The sequence below is a fragment of the Equus quagga genome, chromosome 3 (genome assembly GCF_021613505.1).
Source record: "Equus quagga isolate Etosha38 chromosome 3, UCLA_HA_Equagga_1.0, whole genome shotgun sequence".
Taxonomy (NCBI): Eukaryota; Metazoa; Chordata; class Mammalia; order Perissodactyla; family Equidae; genus Equus; species Equus quagga.
In genome coordinates, this window is record NC_060269.1 from 35,688,323 (window position 1) to 35,709,459 (window position 21,137).

Here is a 21,137-nt window from a genome sequence, read left to right on the forward strand (position 1 = left end):
ACAGTTTTCCAAAGTAATTTTATCTTCCCACTAGCAATATATGAGAGTTCCAGTTACTCCACCTTCTTACCAGCCTTTGATTATCTTAGTCTTTTTCCTTTGAGCTAATCATGACTAGTGATGTTGAGCACTTTTTCATATACTTTTTGGCCATTTATGTTTCTTCTATTATGAAGTGTCTTTTCAGATCTTGCTTATTTAAAAAATTATATTATTAGTCTTTTTGTTATTGAATTGTAGCAGTTATTCTAAGTATTCTGGATACAAATCCTGCATCAGATATATTAGTTGTGAATATTTTCTCTCGTATGTGGTTTGCCTATTCATTTTCTTAATAGTGTCTTTTGATGAGAGGAATATTCTAATTTTGATGAAGTTGAATTTGTCAGTTTTAAGAAATTTTATTGGTAGAACTGTCTGTTCTAAGAGATCTTTATCTATACCAAGGTTGTGGAGATAATTTCCCAAATTTTCTTATAAAACCTTTATAATTAGTCTGTGACTCATGAAAATTCTTGGGGTTGTATGGTGTGATTTGTGCAAGTTGAGTGTTATTTATTTTTTCTATACAGATACCTAGCATTTCTAGTACCATTTGTTGAAAAGGACTTCACCATCATTGAATTGTTTTGGCATCTTTTGGTAAATCATTTGACTATGTATGTGTAGGTCTAATTCTAGATTCTCTTTTCTGTTTCATTGATCTATTATTTGTCTGTTCTTTTTCCAATTCCACACTATTATTATTATTGTAGCTTTATAGTAAGTCTTTGAAACCAGGTAGTGTAATTATTCTGTTCTTTTTCAAAATTGTTTTGGTCATTCCTGATCTTTTCCATATAAATTTTACAATCAGTTTATTTCTACAAAAGCCTACAGGCCAATTCTATCAATATGGAGACTTAATAATTCATGTTTATGACTTTCTATTTGGTTTTTAATTTCTCTCAGTGATGTTGTATAGTTTTCAATATAGGGGTCAAGGACATCCTTTTTTGAATTTCCCTAAGTATTTTATGTGTCTGGATGTTATTTTTAAAAGTCCTATGTTTTACATTTCCTTTTCCAATATGTGGTTAGTATATAGAAATACTGTTGGTTTTTGTGTCTTACCATATTGCTGAATTGACTTTTAAGTTCTTGTAGTTTCTTTAGGACTTTTTATGTACACAGTGGTATCCTGTGTGAATAAAGACAGCTTTCTTTCTTTCTTTCCAAGCTGTATGCCTTTTATGTCTTTTACTTGTCTTATTGCACTGCCAAGACCTCCAATAATATGTTTACTAGAAGTGGTGGTATTGGGCATCTTGCCTTACTCTTGATCTTAGGGGAAAATCATTTATTATTTCACTATAAAGTGCAATGTTAGCTGAGATGGTTTGTAGATGCCTTTATCGTGTTGAAGAAATTTTTGTTTATTCCCAGTTTTAATTGTGAATAGATGTTGAATTTTGACAAAACATTTCTCAGTGTCTATTGAAATGATCAGTAAATATTTTTCTTGAATCTGTTAATAGGTGAATTGCATTGAATTTTCTAAGTTAAACTAACCTTGCATTCCTGAGATAAACTCTACTTGGTCACTGTGTATTTACCTCTTTGTATATTACTGTATTCATTTTGGTCATATTTGGTTAAGAATATTTGTATTTATGTTCATGAGGGATATTGTTTGTTATGTTCTTTTTTGTAATGTCTGTGTCTGATTTTGGTGTCAGGGTTATGGTGACTTCAGAAAAGACTTGGGAAGTTTTTCGTCTTGCTCTGTTATTTGAAAATTTCTTCCTTAAGTGTTTGAGAGAATTTGTCTGTGAAGCCATCTTGGTTTGGAGTTTTCTTTGCAGGAAGTTTAAAAATTATGGATTCAATTTGTTTAGTGGGTAAAGGGATATTCAGGTTTTCTGTTTTACTTGTGTTAGTTTTGATAAATTGTGGTTTTCAAGGAATGTATTTATTTCTTATAAGCTATTGATTTCATTGGCATAAAATTCTTCGTCATATCCACTTATTTTCATATCTGTGTTCTGTAGTAATACCTTTTTTTATGCTTGACATTGGAGATTTTTGTTTTTTATTGATAAGTCTTACCTAGAACTCTATCAATTTTATTAATTTTTTCAGATAACTCATATTGTCCATTTTATATTTCATTGGTTTTTGCTTTTATTTTTACTCTTTCCTTTTATTTACTTTTGATTTTATTTTTTAATCACTTCTTAAGATGGAAGAATTGATTTTCCACTTTATTTATTTTTGTGAGGAAGATTGACCCTGAGCTAACATCTGTTGCCAGTCTTCCTCTTTTTGCTGAGGAAGATTGTTGCTGAGCTAACATCTGTGCCAATCTTCCTCTGTTTTATGTGGGACGCCGCCACAGTGTGGCTTGGTGAGCGGTGCTAAGTCTGTGCTGGGCATCTGAACCCATGAACCGTAGGCCGCTGAAGTGGAGCACATGAACTTAACCACTGCACCACTGGGACAGGCACATCTACTTTATTTTTGAATGTAGACATTTAAATTTATACATTTTCTTCCAAGGTCTGCTTTAGCTTGCGTCTCACAAATTTTCATGTGCATTGTTTTCATTGTAAATCAGTTCCAAGTAGTTTTTAAAATTTTTTATGTGATGACGACATAGGGGTTGAGTTTTAACCCAGGTCTTATTTAGAAATGTTTTAAAAATTCCAAATAATTGGGGATTTTTTACATGTAATATTATTGTTTCTTTTCTACTTTAATACTCTTTTTGTTGGAGAACATACTCTGTGTTTTATCAATACTTTGAAGTTTGCTAGGCTTGTTTCATTGCCCCAGATGTGGTCTGCTTGGTAAATTTTCCATGTGCACTTGAGAACAATGAGTTTTCTGCTATTGTTGGGTATAGTGTTCTCTGTCAGTTAGATTAAGTTAATGGGTAGTGTTGCTCAAATCTTCTATATTGTTTTGATTTTTTGTATTGTTCTGTCAGTGACTAAAGTAAGGATGTTAAAATCTCTATCTATGATTAGGACTTGCCCATTTCCCTTTAATTTTGTCAGTTTTTGTTTCATGTATTGAATATTTGAGCTCTTTTGCTTGCTTGTGTATTCACATTTGACTGCTGTGTCTTCTTGATGAAGTGACCCTTTTATCATTATGAAATGTCTCTCTGTTTCTAATAATCTTTATCTTGAAATCTACCTTGTTTGATATGAATATAGCCATACTAGCTTTCTTATGCTTAGTGTTTACATGGCATATCTTTTTTCATCCTTTTCCTTTTACCTGTCTGTGTCTTTAGGTTTAAACTTTGTTTTTCATAAACAGCATGTAATTGAGTCTTGCTTTAAAAAAACCCCAGTCTGTTTAGCTTTTGCTTTTTAATCAGGGTTTTATTTAATTTACATATAATGTAATTATCGATAAGTATGTGTGTGAGCCTGCCATCTTGGTTTTGTTTTCTGTTTGTTCTGTTTGCTCTTTGTTCCTCCTTTGCTGACTTCTTTTTAGTGAATTGAGTTGTTTTAGTATTCCATTTTATCTTCCCCATTGATTTTTAGTTATGCCTCTTTGTATGTGCATTTTTAGTAGTTTGTCCTAGAGAGTATAACATATTTTTAAATTCATAGTATCTACTTCTAATAAAAAAAATATAAGACGGTTACAACAGTAGACTTCTAATTACTATCCTTTGCCCTCTGTGTCCTTGTTATTATATGTTTTAATTCTACATACATTATGAACCCAATGATACGTTACTATGTTTACTTGATGAATACAATAGTCAGTAATCTTCTAAAGAAATTTGTTTTATTTACATATATATGTATATATATGTGTATGTATGATTTTTTGTCTTTTTTTATGCCAACATTTTTATCCATTCTGAGTTTTTTCATTCTTTTCTGCAGAACTGAGTTTCTATCTCGTGCCATTTCCCTTAAGTTCCTTAGGCTAGTTTAGTTTGAGCATTTCTCGTAATGCAGGTGTGCTAGAGAAGAATTCTTTCATGTTTTGTATGTCTGAAAATGTCTTTATTTTGCCTTCATTTTTGATGGATGTAGAATTCTAGATTGATAGGATTTTTTTCTCCCAGCACTTCAAAGAAGTCATTCCATTTTCTTCAGGCCTCCAATTTTTTTTCTCATGACAAGTCATCTATCTTTGTTATTGTTCCCCTGTATGTTGTCTTTTTCTTTTGCTGCTTTCAAGATTTTCTTTTTATGATGTGCCTAGGTGTGGTTTTCTTTGTTTTATCCTGCTTGGGGTTCATTGAAGTTCTTGGATACGTGGGTTGATATTTCTTATCAGTTTTAGAAAATCTTAGCCATTATCTCCTCAGATACTTTTGCTCCATTTTCTCTTTCTTTATTTTCTGGGATTCCAACTGCATTATGCCAGACCATTTGATATTTGTTTCTGTTGTACCTGAAAGATTTTAATTTATGAAAGTAATTGGGTGATGACATGGAGAGGCTAATGCCATTGGAAGAGAATTTTTTACTCACAGTTTCCAGGAGAGGAGGGCACACTATACCACACAGGGACACATGGGAAACACCAGGTTTTGGTCAGGAGTCAGGAAGGAGCAAGGGAAAATCCTAGATCAGAGCCTTTATTGGGGTTTCTGTGGGAAAGGCCATGCAGAGAAGGGGAAACAGCTTAGGATTGGCTAGTTTGAATAATGTCATTGGGCTGTAGGCTATAGGGTTAGTTTTTAGTTGTCTGGTATCTGGTCCTGGGATGTTTTAGGGCTGGGTAAATACTGGCTTGGTGTGTGAGAGTAAGACAAAGGGGATGGTTTGGGATATAGACTTGAGATTGGTTGGTTTGCATATGAAAGTTGTGCTCCTGAATTCTCTGTCACTGTTGTTTTATTTTCCATTTCTTGTGTATAACATTTGTCTCTTTTTAATAGTTTCCATCTCTTTGCCGAAATTCCCATCAGTTTATGCATGTTGGCCATCTTTTACACTAGATCCTTTAACATACACATACAGGCATACCTTGGAGATAGTGTAGGTTCAGTTCCAGACTACCTTAATAAAGCAGATATCACAATAAAGTGAACATTGCAATAAAGTGAGTCACATGAATTTTTTGGTTTCTCAGTGCATGTAAAAGTTATATTTATACTATATTATAGTCTGTTAGTGTGCAGTAGCATTACATCTAAGAGAACAATGTATATACCTTAATTAAAAATACTGCATTGCTAAAAAATACTAACCATCATCTGAGCCTCCAGCAAGTTGTAATCATTTTGTTGGTAGAGGGTCTTGCCTCAGTGTTGATGGCTGCTGACTAATCAGGGTGGTGGGTGCTGAAGACTGGGGTGGTTGTGACACTTTGTAAAATAAGATAACAATGAAGTTTGCTGCACTGAAATCTTGAACCCTTGGTAGTCATTAATGAGGATTGGAATCAACTTCTTCCAAACTCCTGTTACTGCTGATGTTTTGACCTCCTCCCATGAATCATGAATGTTCTTAATGGCATCTAGAATGGTGAATGTCTTTCCAGGAGGTTTTCAGTTGACTTTGCCTAGATCCATCAGAGGAATCACTGGCAGCTGTAGCTGTACGAAATATGTTTCTTAAATGATAAGACTCAAAGTTGAAATTTCTCCTTGATCCATGGACTGCAGAATGGATGTTGTCTTAGCAGGCGTGGAAACGTGTTAATCTCGTTGTACCTTTCCATCAGAGTTCTTGGGTGACCAGGTACGTTGTTAGTGAGCAGTAATATTTTGAAAGGAATCTTTTTCTCTAAGCAGTGGGTCTCAACAGTGGGCTGAAACGATTCAGTAATCCATGTTGTAGACAGATGTGCTGTCATGCAGGCTTTGTTGTTTCATTATTATAGAGCATGGCCAGAGTAGATTTAGTGTCATTCGTAAGGGCCCTGGGATTTTGGGGATGGTAAATGAGCATTGGCTTCAAGTGAAAGTCACCAACTGCATTAGCCCCTAACAGGAGAGTCAGCCCATCATTTGAAGCTTTGAAGCCAGGCGTTGACTTCTCCTCTTGAGCTATGAAAGTCCTAAATGGCATGTTCTTCTAATATAAGGCTGTTTAGTCTACACTGAAAGTCTGTTGTTTAGTGTAGCCCCTTCATTAATTCTCTAAGCTAGACCTTCTGGATAACTTGCTGCAGCTTCTCCATCAGCACTTGCTGCTTCGCTTCGCACTTTTACATTACAGAGACAGTTTTTTTCCTTAAACCTCATGAATCAACCTCTGCTCCCTTCAAACTTGTCTTCTGCAGCTTTCTCACCTCTCTTACCCTTCACGGAACTGAAGAGAGTTAGGTCCTTGCTCTGGATTAGGCTTTGGCTTAAGGGAAAATTGTGACTGGTTTGATCTTCTCTCTAGACCGCTGAAACTTTCTCCATATCAGCAATAAGGCTGCTTTGCTTTCTTATCGTTTGTGAGTGCACTGGAGTAGCACTTTATTTTCCTTCAAGAACTTTTCTTTGCATTCACATCTTGGCTAATTGTTACAAGAGGCCTAGCTTTTGGCCTGTCTCGGCTTTTGACATGCCTTCCTCACTAAGCGTAGTCATTTCTAGCTTTTGATTTAAAGTGAGAGAGGTGAGACTCTTCCTTTCACTTGAACACTTAGAGGTCATTGTAGAGTTATTAATTGGCCTAATTTCAATATTGTTGTGTCTCAGGGAATAGAGAGGCTCCAGGAGAGGGAGAGAGATGGTAGAATGGCTGGTCGTTGTATCAGTCAGAATACATACAACATTCATCAAGTTCCCTGTTTTATGTAGGCATGGTTTGTGGTGCCCCAAAACAATTATAATAGTAACATCAAAGATCACTGATCACAGATCACCATAACACATAATAATAATGAAAAAGTTTGAAATATTGCGAGAGTTACCAAAATGTGACACAGAGACATGAAGTCAGCAAATGCTGTTGGAAAATGATGCTGATAGACTTGCTCCACACAGGGTTGCCATAAACCTTCAATTTCTAGAAAGCACAATATCTGAAGTGCAATAAAGTGAAGCGCAATAAAACGAAGTATGCCTGTAGGTGTTTTTAGGTTTCTGTCTGATTTTTTCCCCCTTAATATCTGGGCTATTTCTGGATCTGCTTCTCTTGACTGCTTGCTCTCTTGATGTTGGGTTACGTTTTCTTGTTTCTTTGCATGCCCTGTGATTGTTTTGGTTGAATGCCAGATATTGTGTGTAAGAGAGCAGTAGAGACTAAAGTAAGTAATATTTATGCCTAGTAAAGGGCATGCCCATTCTTCTGTCAGACTGCTAATGTGTAGGGCTGTCACTTCAGTTGGCAGTTGAGCTGAGACTGTTGTTACTTTAATTAGATTCTGTTTGTCACAGGCTTCACATGTATTGAGGATGCTTTCAGAGCCTTGTCTGGAAGTTCTCCTGCCCTACCCCTCACACTTAGCACACATACGTCAGGGGGCATCTCTTTCAGCCCTCTTCTCAGATGGCTTCATGAGCACTTGGTGAAGTCCCATGGGAAACAGTTGGAGAGTGGGTTCCAACACTCTTTGTGTCTATGTCTTCTAGGGATTCTGAACTATCACACCAGCCCATACTCTACCTTTAAAACTTTAAAATTCTACTGTTTTTCTCTATGGCTTCCTCTTTGTCCAGCTGCTTCACAAAGGATGAAAAGAGCCATGTGTGTGCCTATGTGTTTGTGTGTGTGTGTGTGTTCATTTCTCTCCAAGAAAGGGCTTGTTACTTTCTGCATTGTAGTTCTTTAAATTTTTTTTGTGTCTTCAATTCTCAGATAGTTATTTAAAAACAAACCAACAAAACTACTATGATTTTATAGGTTCTCCATCTTGTTCTTGTTAGAGAGAGAACAGTGTTCTCTTCGAACCTTCTCCATTCTAAGCAAAGCAATAGTTCTCTAATGATTAATGATTTGACTTCACTTTTTTTGGAGAATATAATCCTACTTCTGACTCTGTCATTGCTTACTTGCTCTATTTGGAACCTCTTTTTGGTGGACAGAAGAAAGAAGTTATTATAAAGTCTTCACCGTTAGTAAACTCAGGCAAATGCTTTTATCATCTCTGGAAAAATGTATGATTCATAGATTTGTGCTTTAAATTTTTTTCCCAGCAACCTTTATGAGAAACTGATTATGACAGCTACATTTCTGTGTTTTGTTTGGCTTTGGCACTTTCCCCTTCTCAGGATAAAATTTAGTGCAGGACTTGTAACGTGCTGGTTTGGTTTTTCCCTTTTCCTTTTCAACGTTCCTCATAGAAAAGTAGAGTGTTGCTGATTGTTAACATTGTAAGTTTTGGTAGCTACTTCTTAGTCTTCTCTTTTGATTTCTCTGTTTACAATAACATCTCATTAATTGACAGCTCATCAATGTCTTGTGAATATTTCTTTCCACTCTTACCTTTTTGTATATTTTCTTAATATATAGGCATTATCATCTATTAGCTAAAATGTAAGGAAAACACTTGTCTTCCACATGCTTTGATAGAACTAGAAAACATGCAGTGGAAAGAGATTTAATTGATACAGGGTCAGATATAGAATACAGATAATAGCTTCTTAGATGCTTCTCATGCGTGAGCCTAAGGGAGTGCCTGATGCATAATAGTATGTATTTTTTTAATGAGTGAATGAAAAGAAACTGAGATGCAGATTTAAGAACAAGAACGTATTTAACCCAAGGGTTTCTTTCTTCAGATTTCAATTCTAGATGTTGTGCTCTACAGATAATAATTATGGTTTTAAGTAAAGAAAGACAGACTGCCCTGGCAAGTTGCTCTCTTTTATCAAGTCCATTTTTCTTCATGAAGTTTATACTGTTGTCTTTATATTCACTAGGAATCAGCTTTGCCTTGCTGTGAATTATTCAGAACTTAGCCCAGTGTCTGGCACAGTTTTGATACTAAGATATTAGTGTGGTTGAAATGAATTATTAGATGAAGAAGAGATGGCTGTGTCCTCAGCTGGACCAGTGTAATGCATTGCAGCAATATTGGCTCCAAGAACCAAAAATTAGAACTTTCTCAATTCTAGTTCTAGTTCCAATGAAGTCACTAATGTTGTCACCTTAGCCTCTCCATGAAATGGAGAAGATATAATTGCTATTTCTTTCTTTATGTAAATGTAAATAATCCAGCACATTGTTGTGAAATTTTCTATTCTTTGCTATCTTTATATTCACCATGTTGTCCTACATATTCATTAAATTTTATTAATAAAATATGTCTTTGTTTCAAAAACTAGAGAGTTTTTATAGTTTGGTTTAACAATGAGATGCTATTGTAGTTTTTTTTTTTTAAAGATTGGCACCTGAGCTAACAACTCTTGCCAATCTTCTTGTTTTTCTTTTCTTCTTCTTCTTTTCCCCCAAGCCCCCCAGTACATAGTTGTATATTCTAGTTGTAGGTCCTTCTGGTTGTGCCATGTGGGATGCCGCCTCAGCGTGGCCTGACAAGCGGTGCCATGTCCGTGCCCAGGATCTGAACCAGTGAAACCCTGGGCTGCCAAAGCAGAGCGTGCGAACCTAACCACTTGGCCACCGGGCTGGCCCCAATATTGTAGTTTAAAATGTGTGCAGTGTTTCCTAGTCTCATTTTTGCTTAATGATTTCCTAGCAATTGATTATTAAAAAAAGGGAAGAAACTGGAGAATTTAAAATGATTAAACTTGCTTTCCTGTACTATGTTTTATTTTTCCTACAGGAATATTTAGAGGTAGGAGCTGAGTAGACAGGGGATGGCCGTGAGCAGTCTGTGATAGGATGGGAACCCAGCTTTTTGTAATACTAGTGACTGATCCCTTTAAGTAATGTGTTGCCAGTATGAACTGTTCTGAAGAATGTGTAGTGTGATGAAATAATTCTCAAAAGTGGAATTGTTTTGAGTTACCATGTTATTGTTTGTCCAAACGTAAACAGAAATAGAATTCTTTCCTTGTAGGTGATATATTTCTACTTAGTCTCTCATCTTTCAACAAGTTTGTTTGTTCTCTGCTATATTTCACAAAGAGGGCTAGGTGGCTCCAGTCTTAGTCATAGTGCTTGGAGGCAAGACATATAATAATACTTCAGTTTTTATGCCACTGTGGATTTTTATCCAGACGTAATATGGCTGTTTCATCGGAAGCCTGACAATTGCTTTATTCTCTACTTTGATATCTATAATTTTAGTTCATAACTCTTTAAGCTCTTTGTTCAACACATTTTTCTTGTGTTTCAAGTTACCAGAACCAATGATTCTTTCTCTTATCCAACATCTCTATTTGCTGTTCTATGTGAATATCCAAGCATCTACCTGTAGTAGGTAGTATTTCCCCTTACATATCAGTGGAAAACCTTAGGAGGAAAAAAGGAACTTGAAGTACAAAGCATTTTCTTCAGGCTCAGTGTCAGATTTTGTGTATGTAAGAATATTCCGTCCTTATTTGCTTCAATTGTTTTTGGCTTTCGCTGAATGCCTTTACTAGTATTAATGCTATATTGTAATTGATTTGTCTTTTATTCTTTATCTTTGCAGTGACAGCTTTCTTGCTCATTATTTTGTTGCCCATAGCGTGTAGAAGCACCTCTTGAATATTTCTCAAGTCCATTCATTTCTTTTTCTTCGTTTTGGCCATTCTATCTCATCCTTCACTCGTCTAACAAATCTTTGCAGCCATCTCTTGCCTGTCTTCAATCCCATTTTCCACCCAGTAGCCAGTGTTCAATGGACACCTTTAATCTGGTCATGTTGTTGCCCTACTAAAAACCTTCAGTGACGTTTAGGATAAACCAAATCCTTAGTATGTCCAAGGAGGCCCTGCATGCCTCTGTATGCCACCAAGGGCTAGGTGGCCACCAGCCAGCTTTCTAGGCTGCCTCCGCAGCTTTCTGTTGTGCCACTCTCCGTCTGGTTTATAGGGACAGCAATGAGGCTGATCCCAGCTCCTCCAGAGTATGCTCTTTCACTCCTGTATGCCTTCTCGGCTTAGGGGACTACTCTGGCCCTATTGCTCCGACATGGCTCATTTATCCTTAAAGCCTCAGATTAAATGTCCCTTCCCCAGGAAAGCCTAACTTCCAGGGTTAGGTCAGGCGCTCCTCTCTTATTCCCATAGCACCTTGAAATCCTGAAGTTGCCTACTGAGACTGGCAGCTGAATTAGCTCGCAGACAAGTCATCTTGACCACATGATTGAACATATTTGAAGTTGAATGCTTTTATATTTGGGCATACATCTTCTGATGTCCATATCACTCACTCTTTTTCTCCTACATAGCTGGCTTCACTCATTTACAGTTATCTGCCTGACTCCTTTGCAGCACTCTCTACAATTGTAATTAATTGATTATTTGTGATTTGTTGACCTTCTGCTTTCCCTGCTAGTACGTCAGCCCTTCGTGAGCTGTATGCTCGGCCCAGTGCCTAGCAGCACATGGTGAGGTATTCAGTAAATAATTCCTGACCCTCTGGTACAAGACCTAAAGCACAGTAGACACTCAGTGTTTATTGAATTGAGTGTTTATAGACCCTGTGTTTGTATTCCCATGGCAGAGGTGGCCATTTTTGGCCTTGGGTCCCATTTTCTCGGCTAATTTTGCCGTTTCTGGATTAGAAAACATGTCAGCTTTCTATTATATTTGCTATAACATCTTATTTTTCATTTTAAACTTTTGTTTACTTAATCATATGTTAAATGTTTGAATAAATATAATTGTTAGAGAGGTCTCCAGATATTTTTTCTCCTTTACGAGAATGGAGCATTCTTGCAGACCTGAGACCCCCCATGAGTAAATATTATTTTATCACTTCACTGATGTAAAGAAAAACATTCGTGCCATTTGAAGTTTTGCCTCACAATTTTAATTAACTCCCCTGAGCCCAGTGTGGGTTACTAAGAATAAAGGCCAAAATCTTCACGTCCTGGTTGAGAAACTTAAAACAGCCTGGTTGTCTGGGCATCTTGCCTTGATTCTTGCTCCAAAAGGATGTGTGAGTAGCAGAGCTAGAGGAGGTGAAACTTTGGTTCTGCGCTCTGTAGTGCCAAGGTGACGGTGAAGCTGGGCCAGTGCAGGAAGAGTTGGGGTAGACAATAAAGAGCCATTTTGCTGTTCAGGAGTGAGATGGGGAGATTATTGGTGATTTTTTTCCCCCCATGAAGTTCATGGAATGGAGAAAATGGTTGCAAACAAGAGCTTGTCAATTGCAGCTATAGTTACTTCATAGTGAATTTTAAGCAAGTGACTTCTTCTCTTATGCTTTATAACCATCATTTGGGGAGAAAGCATAATGCCTGTGGGAGTGAGTGTTGTGAGCTCTGTGTATTCATATTTGGCTCAGTGCTTTTGGAGTACTTTATACTTTACAGTACTTTATAAAAATTGTGGTGATTATTGAATTACAGTTGATTCTTACAGCCTCCTTTACTTGAAAAAGATTATCCAGTAGTTAAAAATGAGGTGAAGTACTGTTATAGGAATGGTAACTTTAGAAAGTATATTCAATATCAAATTAGAATTAATATATATTTTCCATTTCAACCGTCTATTTTTGTTTCCGGTTTTCCATGTTTTACCTTTTAATTTCTTGCCAGAAAAGTTTATTTCTATACTTTTGTTCAAATATACAAAATTTGTTTCATTCCAGAAACCACCTGCAGGTTAAGGGTAATTATTAATGGCTTTTCTACCTAGTATTCCCTCCCGATATTGAGTTTTCTGGCAGAATCTCCAAATGTATGAATAAACTGAACTGAGAAAGATTGACATTTGGGCCTGAGGGCCAACACAGGGCTCCGAGAAAATGTGAAGGAAACACACAAAATGGTTAACAGTGCTGTCTTCTTGGAAGTGGAATTGGGATGGGGTGAAAAATGACTTTCTGGTTTTATTTTGTTCATACTTAGGTGAGATTAATAAGCATGTATTTCATTTATAAATAAAGAAGAAAAAGAGAGACAGAGACAAAATAACAATTGTTTGTGAGGATGTGGAGAAATTAGAAGCCTTGTGCACTGTTGGTGGGAATGCACATAGTGCAGCTGCTGGGGCAAACCGTGTGGCAGTTCCTCAAAAAATTAAAAATAGATTACTATATGACCCAGTGTGAGGGAAGACTTTGTTTCTCCCTACTTACAGAGTACTTCTGTATTTCAGATGTGTGAGTTTTTCCACACCAAGTAATTCTCCCAATTCTCTGTGGAGATCAACTGGATGTCCTATGATTTAACTTAATTCTGACACTAAGCAGAGCTAGTGCAGACCCCACAGATTAAGGGCTCAGTCCCACAAGACTTCCCTCCCCACTTTAGGCTCTAAATGCAAGTCCAGATTGTCACCTGTGCTTTTGACTGACTGGTTATAAATGGAGGGTTACCATGACCCTGTTGGGTTCAGTAATGTGCTGGAACGGCTCATAGAACTCAGGAAAACAGTTTACTAACTACTGCCAATTTATTACGGAAGAGAGGATTTTAAAGGATATGAATGAACAACTGGGTGAAGAGATATAAAGGGCAAGGTATGAGGGAAGGGGCTTGGAGGTTCCACGTCCTTCCTGGGCTCACCACCCTCCCACCACCTACATGTATTCACCAGCTTGGAAGCTTTCTGAAACCCAGAGATTTTTCTGGAGGCCTCTTTGCGTAGGAATGATTGATTAAATCATTGACCATTGGTGATTGAACTCAATCTCCAGCCCCTCTCTCCTCCCGAGAGGTGTGTGGGGCTGAAACTTTCAAAGGTCTGATCACATGGTTGGTTCCCCTGGCAACCATCCCCCATCCTGAGGTTCTGCGGGTGTCCCCAGCCCCATCTTCTCATTAGTATACCAAAAAACACATCATTTCGGAGATTCCAAGGGTTTTAAGAGCTGTGTGCCAGGAAATGGGGTCAGAGACCAAATATATATTTCTTATTGTGGCACACCCAGCAATTCTTCTTCTGAGTGTATATCCAAAAGAATTGAAAGGAGGGTCTCGAGGAGATATTTGTATACCTATGTTAATAGCAGCATTGTTTACAATAGCCAGAAGGTGGAAGCAACCCAAGTGTCCATTGACAGATGAACAAATAAGCCGAATATGATGTATACAAGCAATGGAATACTATTCAGCCTTAGAAAGGAAGTAAATTCTGACACATACAACATGGATGAAAATGGAGGGTATTATGCTGAGTAAATAAGCCAGTCATAAAAATACAAATGTGATATGATTCCACTTTATAAGAATTACCTAGAGTAGTCAGATTCATGGAGATAGAAAGTAGAAAGGTGATTGTCAGGGGCTAAGAGGAAAGGGGATGGGAAATTTTTTAATGGGTACAGAGTTTTAGTTTTACGAGATGAAGACTTCTGGAGATTGGTTGATCAATACACCGCCAAACTGTACACTTCAAAATGGTTAGGATAGTAAAGTTTATGTTATGTGTATTTTAGCACAATTAAAAATTAAAAAAACACAACTTAATCACCACAAAACAACGTTTGGAAGTAGGAAAGGAGGTTTGTTTTTAGCGGCCAAGGGATAACCTGATCTGTTACTGGTGTCTTTCAGGCCTGGTGTTTCCCTGACCATGCAGGCATTTTCCGAAGAGGAAAGGAAGCAGTGGTTGGAGGCGCTGGGTGGAAAAGAAGCTGTAAGAATAATCAGTGGTTGAGTTTTATTTCAAATCCTTTAGAGTTGTGTTCATTTTTATGTTATTTTTGCTTTATAGTATTTGGAAAAAGTTCCCTGCTGAAACCGGTGTTTGAATTCATCTTGGAAGCATCCAGTAGTCTAGTAATTTGGCTTGAGGTAGCAACAGCACACATAAGACTGGTATATCATTAGTTTTTATTTTTGGTTTTTCTTGACTTTGCCACTCGGTTTTGCTTCACTTGAGGAAGCCATCTAAATTCTCAATTTCTTCTTTCCCACGGACAATATTTTGGGTGATGAACACAATAAATGCTTGCAGTTCATTTTGATCTCAGTAGAGATGGAACAGTAAATATGAGGTAGTGCAAGCAATATTATAAGTGACTGCTGTAGTTATTTTGCTCGATTTAACAATTTATCGGTTAGCCTAATGGTTTACAGTATTGTGTAGCCTTCGCGAGTGGGCCTCTGTATTCAGGCTGGGTTGAGGAATAAATTAAAGGCAGTGATATAGATGCAGAGGCACTGGAATTCAGGCTGTGTGCCGCTTTATTCAAGCACCACTTTCATTTCGGTAGACTGTTGCCTTTGGGAATAGAGAATTCAGCAAATCATATATTGAGTTGGGGACTAGGTGAGGATAAGTACAGAAAATGCCATAGAACTAATTTAAATAAACTCAAAGTATTATGACTCTAAATCAACTGATAGTGCAGGTACCAGGTGGGCTTATCTGGAAAGCATTTGCCATTTCAGTTGGGTTTAAAAAAAGGGAAAGAGAATGGCTTGCAAAGCGTAAGAGGGTTCCTATATAGTAAAAAGAGAGGTGTCAGAATAGAGCTTGTGAAATGGGCCAAAGGTAGGAAATGGAGGCAAGGAGGCTGGGCAGCAATGCGTGTGGCAGTCCTGATGTGGTGTTTGAAAAATGAAAACCCAAATCACACATTTTGAAAATAGATGCTATAGAGGAGAATGTGTCATTCTTGGGGAAAAAAAGTAGTGATCAGATTTGTGTATCATTTTATTGTATTTGATCTGCATTTAGCCTTCGTAGTTTTGTTTCTGTCTATTCTTAATTTGTCCTTGAAATTTTTAGCTGGGAGTCAAGAGTACTTACAGCATTAATAGTTACCAAGATCCAAAACAGATTATACTAATTCTCTGGAGTAAAGGTGATGCACTGACTAGAATTTAGCTCCCCAGAGATTCCAGAAGTGCTTTGAAAGTGAGTTTGCATAGCAAAAAGATTCCGTGAGTAAGTCATTGAGAGATAGTCTGTCGTCAAAGGCAGGGTAACCTTGCAGACATATATAACCTCTCCTTTAGAATAAAGAGCCAAGTAATTAATTTGAGATACAAAGACAAAGGCAAGTCTGGAGAAAGAAAATATTCAGCTATGTGTTTATGTGGGGACACTGAAAGTGCTGTGTATTTTTTCCAGGTGCCGTGTTTATGTCTTGCAAATAACAGTCAGCGCTAGAATTCTTAGAGGCAGCCTGGAATTATCACTTAGTTATTTCAGATGTAGTTATTTGAATAATGGGTGGGAGTCATCTCTTTCTTAAGTACATATCAGATTTTAGAAATAGTGGTGAAAAAATGAGCTTTATCTTATTGTTTAGAATGCAGCAATTTTTTTTGGTCATTCTATACCTGTAAGGCTGAGCATTTCAAATTTACATAAACTTTCAAAAAGTTTCTGAAGAATCATGGCACTGTCATCTTATTTTTGCTAGTAAGGTGCCCCTTTTTGTTGTTTATCTTGGCATTTGAGCACGAAAGTATATAATTAACCAGTATTGGTGTATTTTTTTTGCATGGTTGTAGGTATGCCTACTTGAATTGTTTATATTGATTTGTTAAAAATATTGTTTCCCCTTTTTCTCTTTTGCTAGCTGTTCCATAGTTTTAATAGAGCCATCGTCCCAAGACCAGAAGGAAGTAAGTGCTAATTCATAAAAATGACTCTTTGTCCCTGTTTTTCATGAGTTACTTCGTTTTCAGTACTGACGGTCAACCTGTTGGTGGGTGCTCACTCTGCACCCTCTCTGTGTTGGTCCTCCACATACTATATGTATTCTCTCTTATCCACTGAGGAGCTCCGCAGATTTTCCTGGACCGCTGTAACCTTCATTGATCTTTCCTATCTCTGAGCTTTCTTTTCTTTAGTCTTGTCTTCAAATCCCAAATACTTTATCTACAATTCACTTTGATATTTCTTCTTATACCCTTAAATGAACACATAAGAGTTTCAGGTATGCATCTTTCAACAGGAAGTTGTAAGCTCCTCTGCATAGGAGCTGTTTATCAGGTCTCCTGTTCCCGGCCCCTGTCACTTCCACCCTTGATGTTCTTTATCCTTAAAGTCTCTGAGTATAGGCTATACAAATACTATAGCATTGTACTTTTGAAAATAATGACAAATAGTGACCAAACATATTGAGATATTCTAGGATAATGACCTTCACATGCATTGTATGCGCTAGAGGAAAATGAAGTACTGCCTAGCTCTGTGCTCTTGATTTTTACTGAGATAAAGTAAAAATCTGACCAAACTTGCTGGATTCTTTATTAATCTACTTTTGATATCTTTGGAGAAATTAAGGCTACATTTATCAAATGTCCATGGTTTGGAAACATTACGTTATGTAACACGTTACATAATTATCATGATGTGTCTGTCACTTGAGCCTATGCTTGAATGAAGGACATCTCCTGTAGCCTGGCCCTGGACATTGACAGGGTGCCATGGAACCTTGTAAATCGACCAGAGCACCTTCTTAATGTCTTCTCACTTGTCTTTCTCCTCTTCCTCCTTCCTTTCTTTCTTTTTCTTACCTGTCTTCATCTTTCTTTTCTTTTCTCCTTCTCTCTTTCCTTTCTTTTCTTATATTTTATAGAAAAATGAAAGCATGCCCTTTTTGGGAAAAATAGTTTTGCTAAGCAAAATGTTGTAAATAGTGGATCCTAAACAGTACACCACTGCCCAATTTTCCTCATTTCCATTCTCTTCAAGCTTAGCATTAAACCTGCAAAGTTCGCATTCATGGATTGTTCATTCTATCTCCTCTGAGAGCCAAGAATTAGTATTACTAGTTCTGAATACAGAGGAAAAAGCATCCGCTTTCCCTGATTTCATTTTTGAAACAAGAATTGTCTTTTATTAGGATATTCAAATATGCCAGCCTAATCATAGGCAAACATCTATTAGAGAAAAATATGAAACTGTATTTTCAAAACACTCTTTTCTACTACATGAATCATCTTTTAAATTCATTGTGAAAGTCAAATATTATTTTAAACACTTAGAGAACAGTATAAAATATGAAATTTTTTTTCAAGCTCATGGCCCAAATAATACTTTTAGAAGGTGTTTCTTAAGTTTCACCCCCAGGTTAAAAAAGGAAAAGGTTGTTGTTAATTCTCCAATTTTCAGGTAATTTAAAGATCTTTACTCTTAAATATAATTTTTAAAAAAACTGAGCTGTTGTTGAAATTTTGGCAAAATTGTATCTTAACTATTTCTGGATAGCTTCCCCTAAAGATTTGTATCACTTTTTCCTCCACTGTTTAAAAGAAGTTATATTTAATACTTTAAAAGTTATTTTAGTTTTTGGGTGGTGAACATGATGTAGTCTACACAGAAATTGAAATATAATGTACACCCCACATTTATGTAATGTTATAAATCAGTGTTAGCGCAATTAAAAAAATTTAAAATCTCAAAAAAATTTTAAATTATAAATTTATTTATAAACTTGGGAATAGATGTCCTAATATTTCAGTAAGTGCCTCTCTAAATGTGTGAAATTTTCATTTACATTATTTAAATACATAATGGCCGTTAGCTTTCTTTTTTTAATAGTGAAATAAAAATTAGATTGATTTAAATAATTTTTTCCTACTTTTTGAGGAAGAGAAATGTAATTAATTGTGCCCTTAATATTTTATAACTGTATTTCTTTTAGGTGCACAGTTGGATAAGATGGGATTCACAATTCTCAGAAAATGCATCAGTGCAGTTGAAACACGAGGTAACACGATTGTCTGAGTTATTTTATTCTTGAAAGTCTATAGGTATGTAAAATCTGAGTCATTTAAAATACTTATTGCATGGTTAGGTGTTGTAGAATGAGATACATTAATGCACAATGCACATTCTAGATGTCAGAGATTCAGAGATTTGTCCTACTATGACAGGATGGGATTTTCCTTTTTATTTACTTATTTCTCCCCTGCATTGAAACATGAAGTCACTGCTGAAATGAGAATTGTTAGAAGAATCAGCGGTGTCGAACAGCCAGTGTTAATCACTTTTATTCATTCACTATTAAGATATTTCCATCTTCCATTGTCAAATTGGCCTCCATTTAAAAAAATCAGTTTCATTCAGGTGTAATTTACATATAGTAAAATTCACTGACTTTGACTGTACAAGTTGAATTTTGACAAATGTATGTAGTAGTTGTGTAACTACCACCACAATCATAAAAGGTTTCTATCTCCTTCCAAAATTCCTTTGTGCCCCTTTGCCATCAATCCCACTCCTTCCTTGGCCCGTGGCAACCGCTGAGCTGCTTTTTATCACTCTAGTTCTGTTCTTTTTTTTTTTTTCTTTAGCATTTTATATAGATGGAATCATGCAGTGTGTTGTTTTTTGAGGCTGACTTCTTTATTTAGCCTCGTGCTTTTAAGATTTGTCTTCTTGGATATATTCTTAGCTCATTTCTTTTTATTGCCAGGTAGTATTTCATTATGTGTGTATACTGCAATTTTTTATCCATTCTTCTGTTGATAAAAATATTTGGATGGTTTCCATTTTAAATTTAAAAAGAAAGCTAATTTCGTCTTCAACCAAAAGCTCAAAGGCATTTTCTTTAGAGTCCCTAAGGAAAAATAGGGACTTGACACTTTGCAGCCATGCCAGCAGACTTTGGAGAAACTAAATATTGAATATTGCAAAAGAGACTCTTTCTGGAGGGTGAATTTCTCATTGTTTAGAGACCTAGTGAAGTATGAATAAATCGAATATTTCATTCACTCTTCTATATTGTATATACCAGTTCTACTTTGGATGACTTAGTGGGATGAAGCATTTCATTCATGTTTTCTGTGAAAACAAAGTCTTTGTTATAAAGCCAGGACTACCACCTGTGAAATTAGAGTGCTGGATAACAGATGAATACGAGCTCTTTTATGATTTGGGGATTTACCCATTGATAATAAAAACCCAAGCCACAGAAAGCCTTTTCTCCCATGCTCTCTTACAGCGACAATTCAGTCTGTGACAGATTTTCATTCATTTCAACCTGCACTAACTTGAGCTGACAAATTTGTTCATTTCCTAGTGCTTCAAAAATTTCCTAAATTTAGAAAAAATACTGTGGTTTTTATATCTCTCACTTCATCATTCATGTTTCTGTTTATCTCAAGATCCTGAAGCAAAGAGCCTTAATTGTATCACTTGCATGCTTATTATTTTGATAAATTATTTCTCAAAAAGATATGTATTATACATACCTGCTTTTGCCTGAACAGATAAAGATCAGAATGCTGTCTGATTGGTATATGTAATTTTATGAGGTGTTATGTACATTAAATGGAACACATATACTAGAATCTGCGTGTATTGAGTGTATTTTTATTATAAATATATAAATTGTTGGATGTTTTTGACAGAAGGAGGAGTCTACATATTTTAAGTTAGATTTTCCCATTTAAAAATAAAAAACAAAAAATATGTTTTTCTTTTGAAATCTCTTATTCCTTAAGGTCTTCCGTTACTGAAGCCTTTGCTTTTATATGGAGTTAATAGACTAAAAATAGAGTTAAAAGAATCAGTGGTCGGATCATATTAATAAAAATGATGAGGAACATTGTAGAATCTCTGAGGCTTTTGTCCTAGATTTGGAAGTTCCTTCAAGGAATATTGCTCTTAATGATTTCCCTCAAATCAGCTATCATGGCTGTTGATCTTTTATTATGCTCCAGGTGTTATTGCCTCACTTTTTTCCATCAGTCAGGATAAAGCTAGTTTATGTTCTTGTCACAAGAAACCCACAGTCTCTGTGGCTAAAACAATAAGCTTATTTTATTTCTTAAGCATTGGTGAAGGGGCTCTGCTCATCACTGATACCTGGGCTTAAAGGTTCCTGGTTGCCTTTGCAAGCCAACTGAGTTAAAGGTACCTAGTTGCCTTGCCAGAGGGAAACGGCTCTTGGAGGGCTTTGGACCAGTGAGTGAATGAATGTTCTGGCCTTGAGGTGAGTTACATGTGCTCACAGTTAATTGGGCAGAAATAGCCAGATGGCCCCACTCGACCCCAAAGAGTTTAGGAAGCACAGTCCTCCCATGAGCCTGGAAAACACGTAGAGAGCTGGAAATATTTGATGACTAGCATTACTGTGTGTACTTCGTGGGTCTACATGCCTAATAGCCAGAGCCATTTAATGAGATCTGATTGAAGAATTATTTTTAATCACTGTTTTCAGTGTTAAAGCAGATAGTGTACCGTTTTCCTACCTTGTTCTTTTAAAAAT

The 21,137-nt window shown here is 36.4% G+C and overlaps 1 protein-coding gene across 2 annotated transcripts in view; it reads left to right on the forward strand.

The window, feature by feature from the left end:
• Positions 1 to 21,137, forward strand: part of ARHGAP10 (Rho GTPase activating protein 10) — a 290,156-nt gene that overhangs the window by 139,417 nt on the left and 129,602 nt on the right. For both annotated transcript variants that reach the window (XM_046657071.1, XM_046657070.1), the window contains exons 11-13: positions 14,515 to 14,596; positions 16,494 to 16,539; positions 18,567 to 18,632. In XM_046657071.1, the coding sequence (XP_046513027.1) occupies positions 14,515 to 14,596; positions 16,494 to 16,539; positions 18,567 to 18,632 (194 nt within the window). The remainder of the gene's footprint in view (positions 1 to 14,514; positions 14,597 to 16,493; positions 16,540 to 18,566; positions 18,633 to 21,137) is intronic.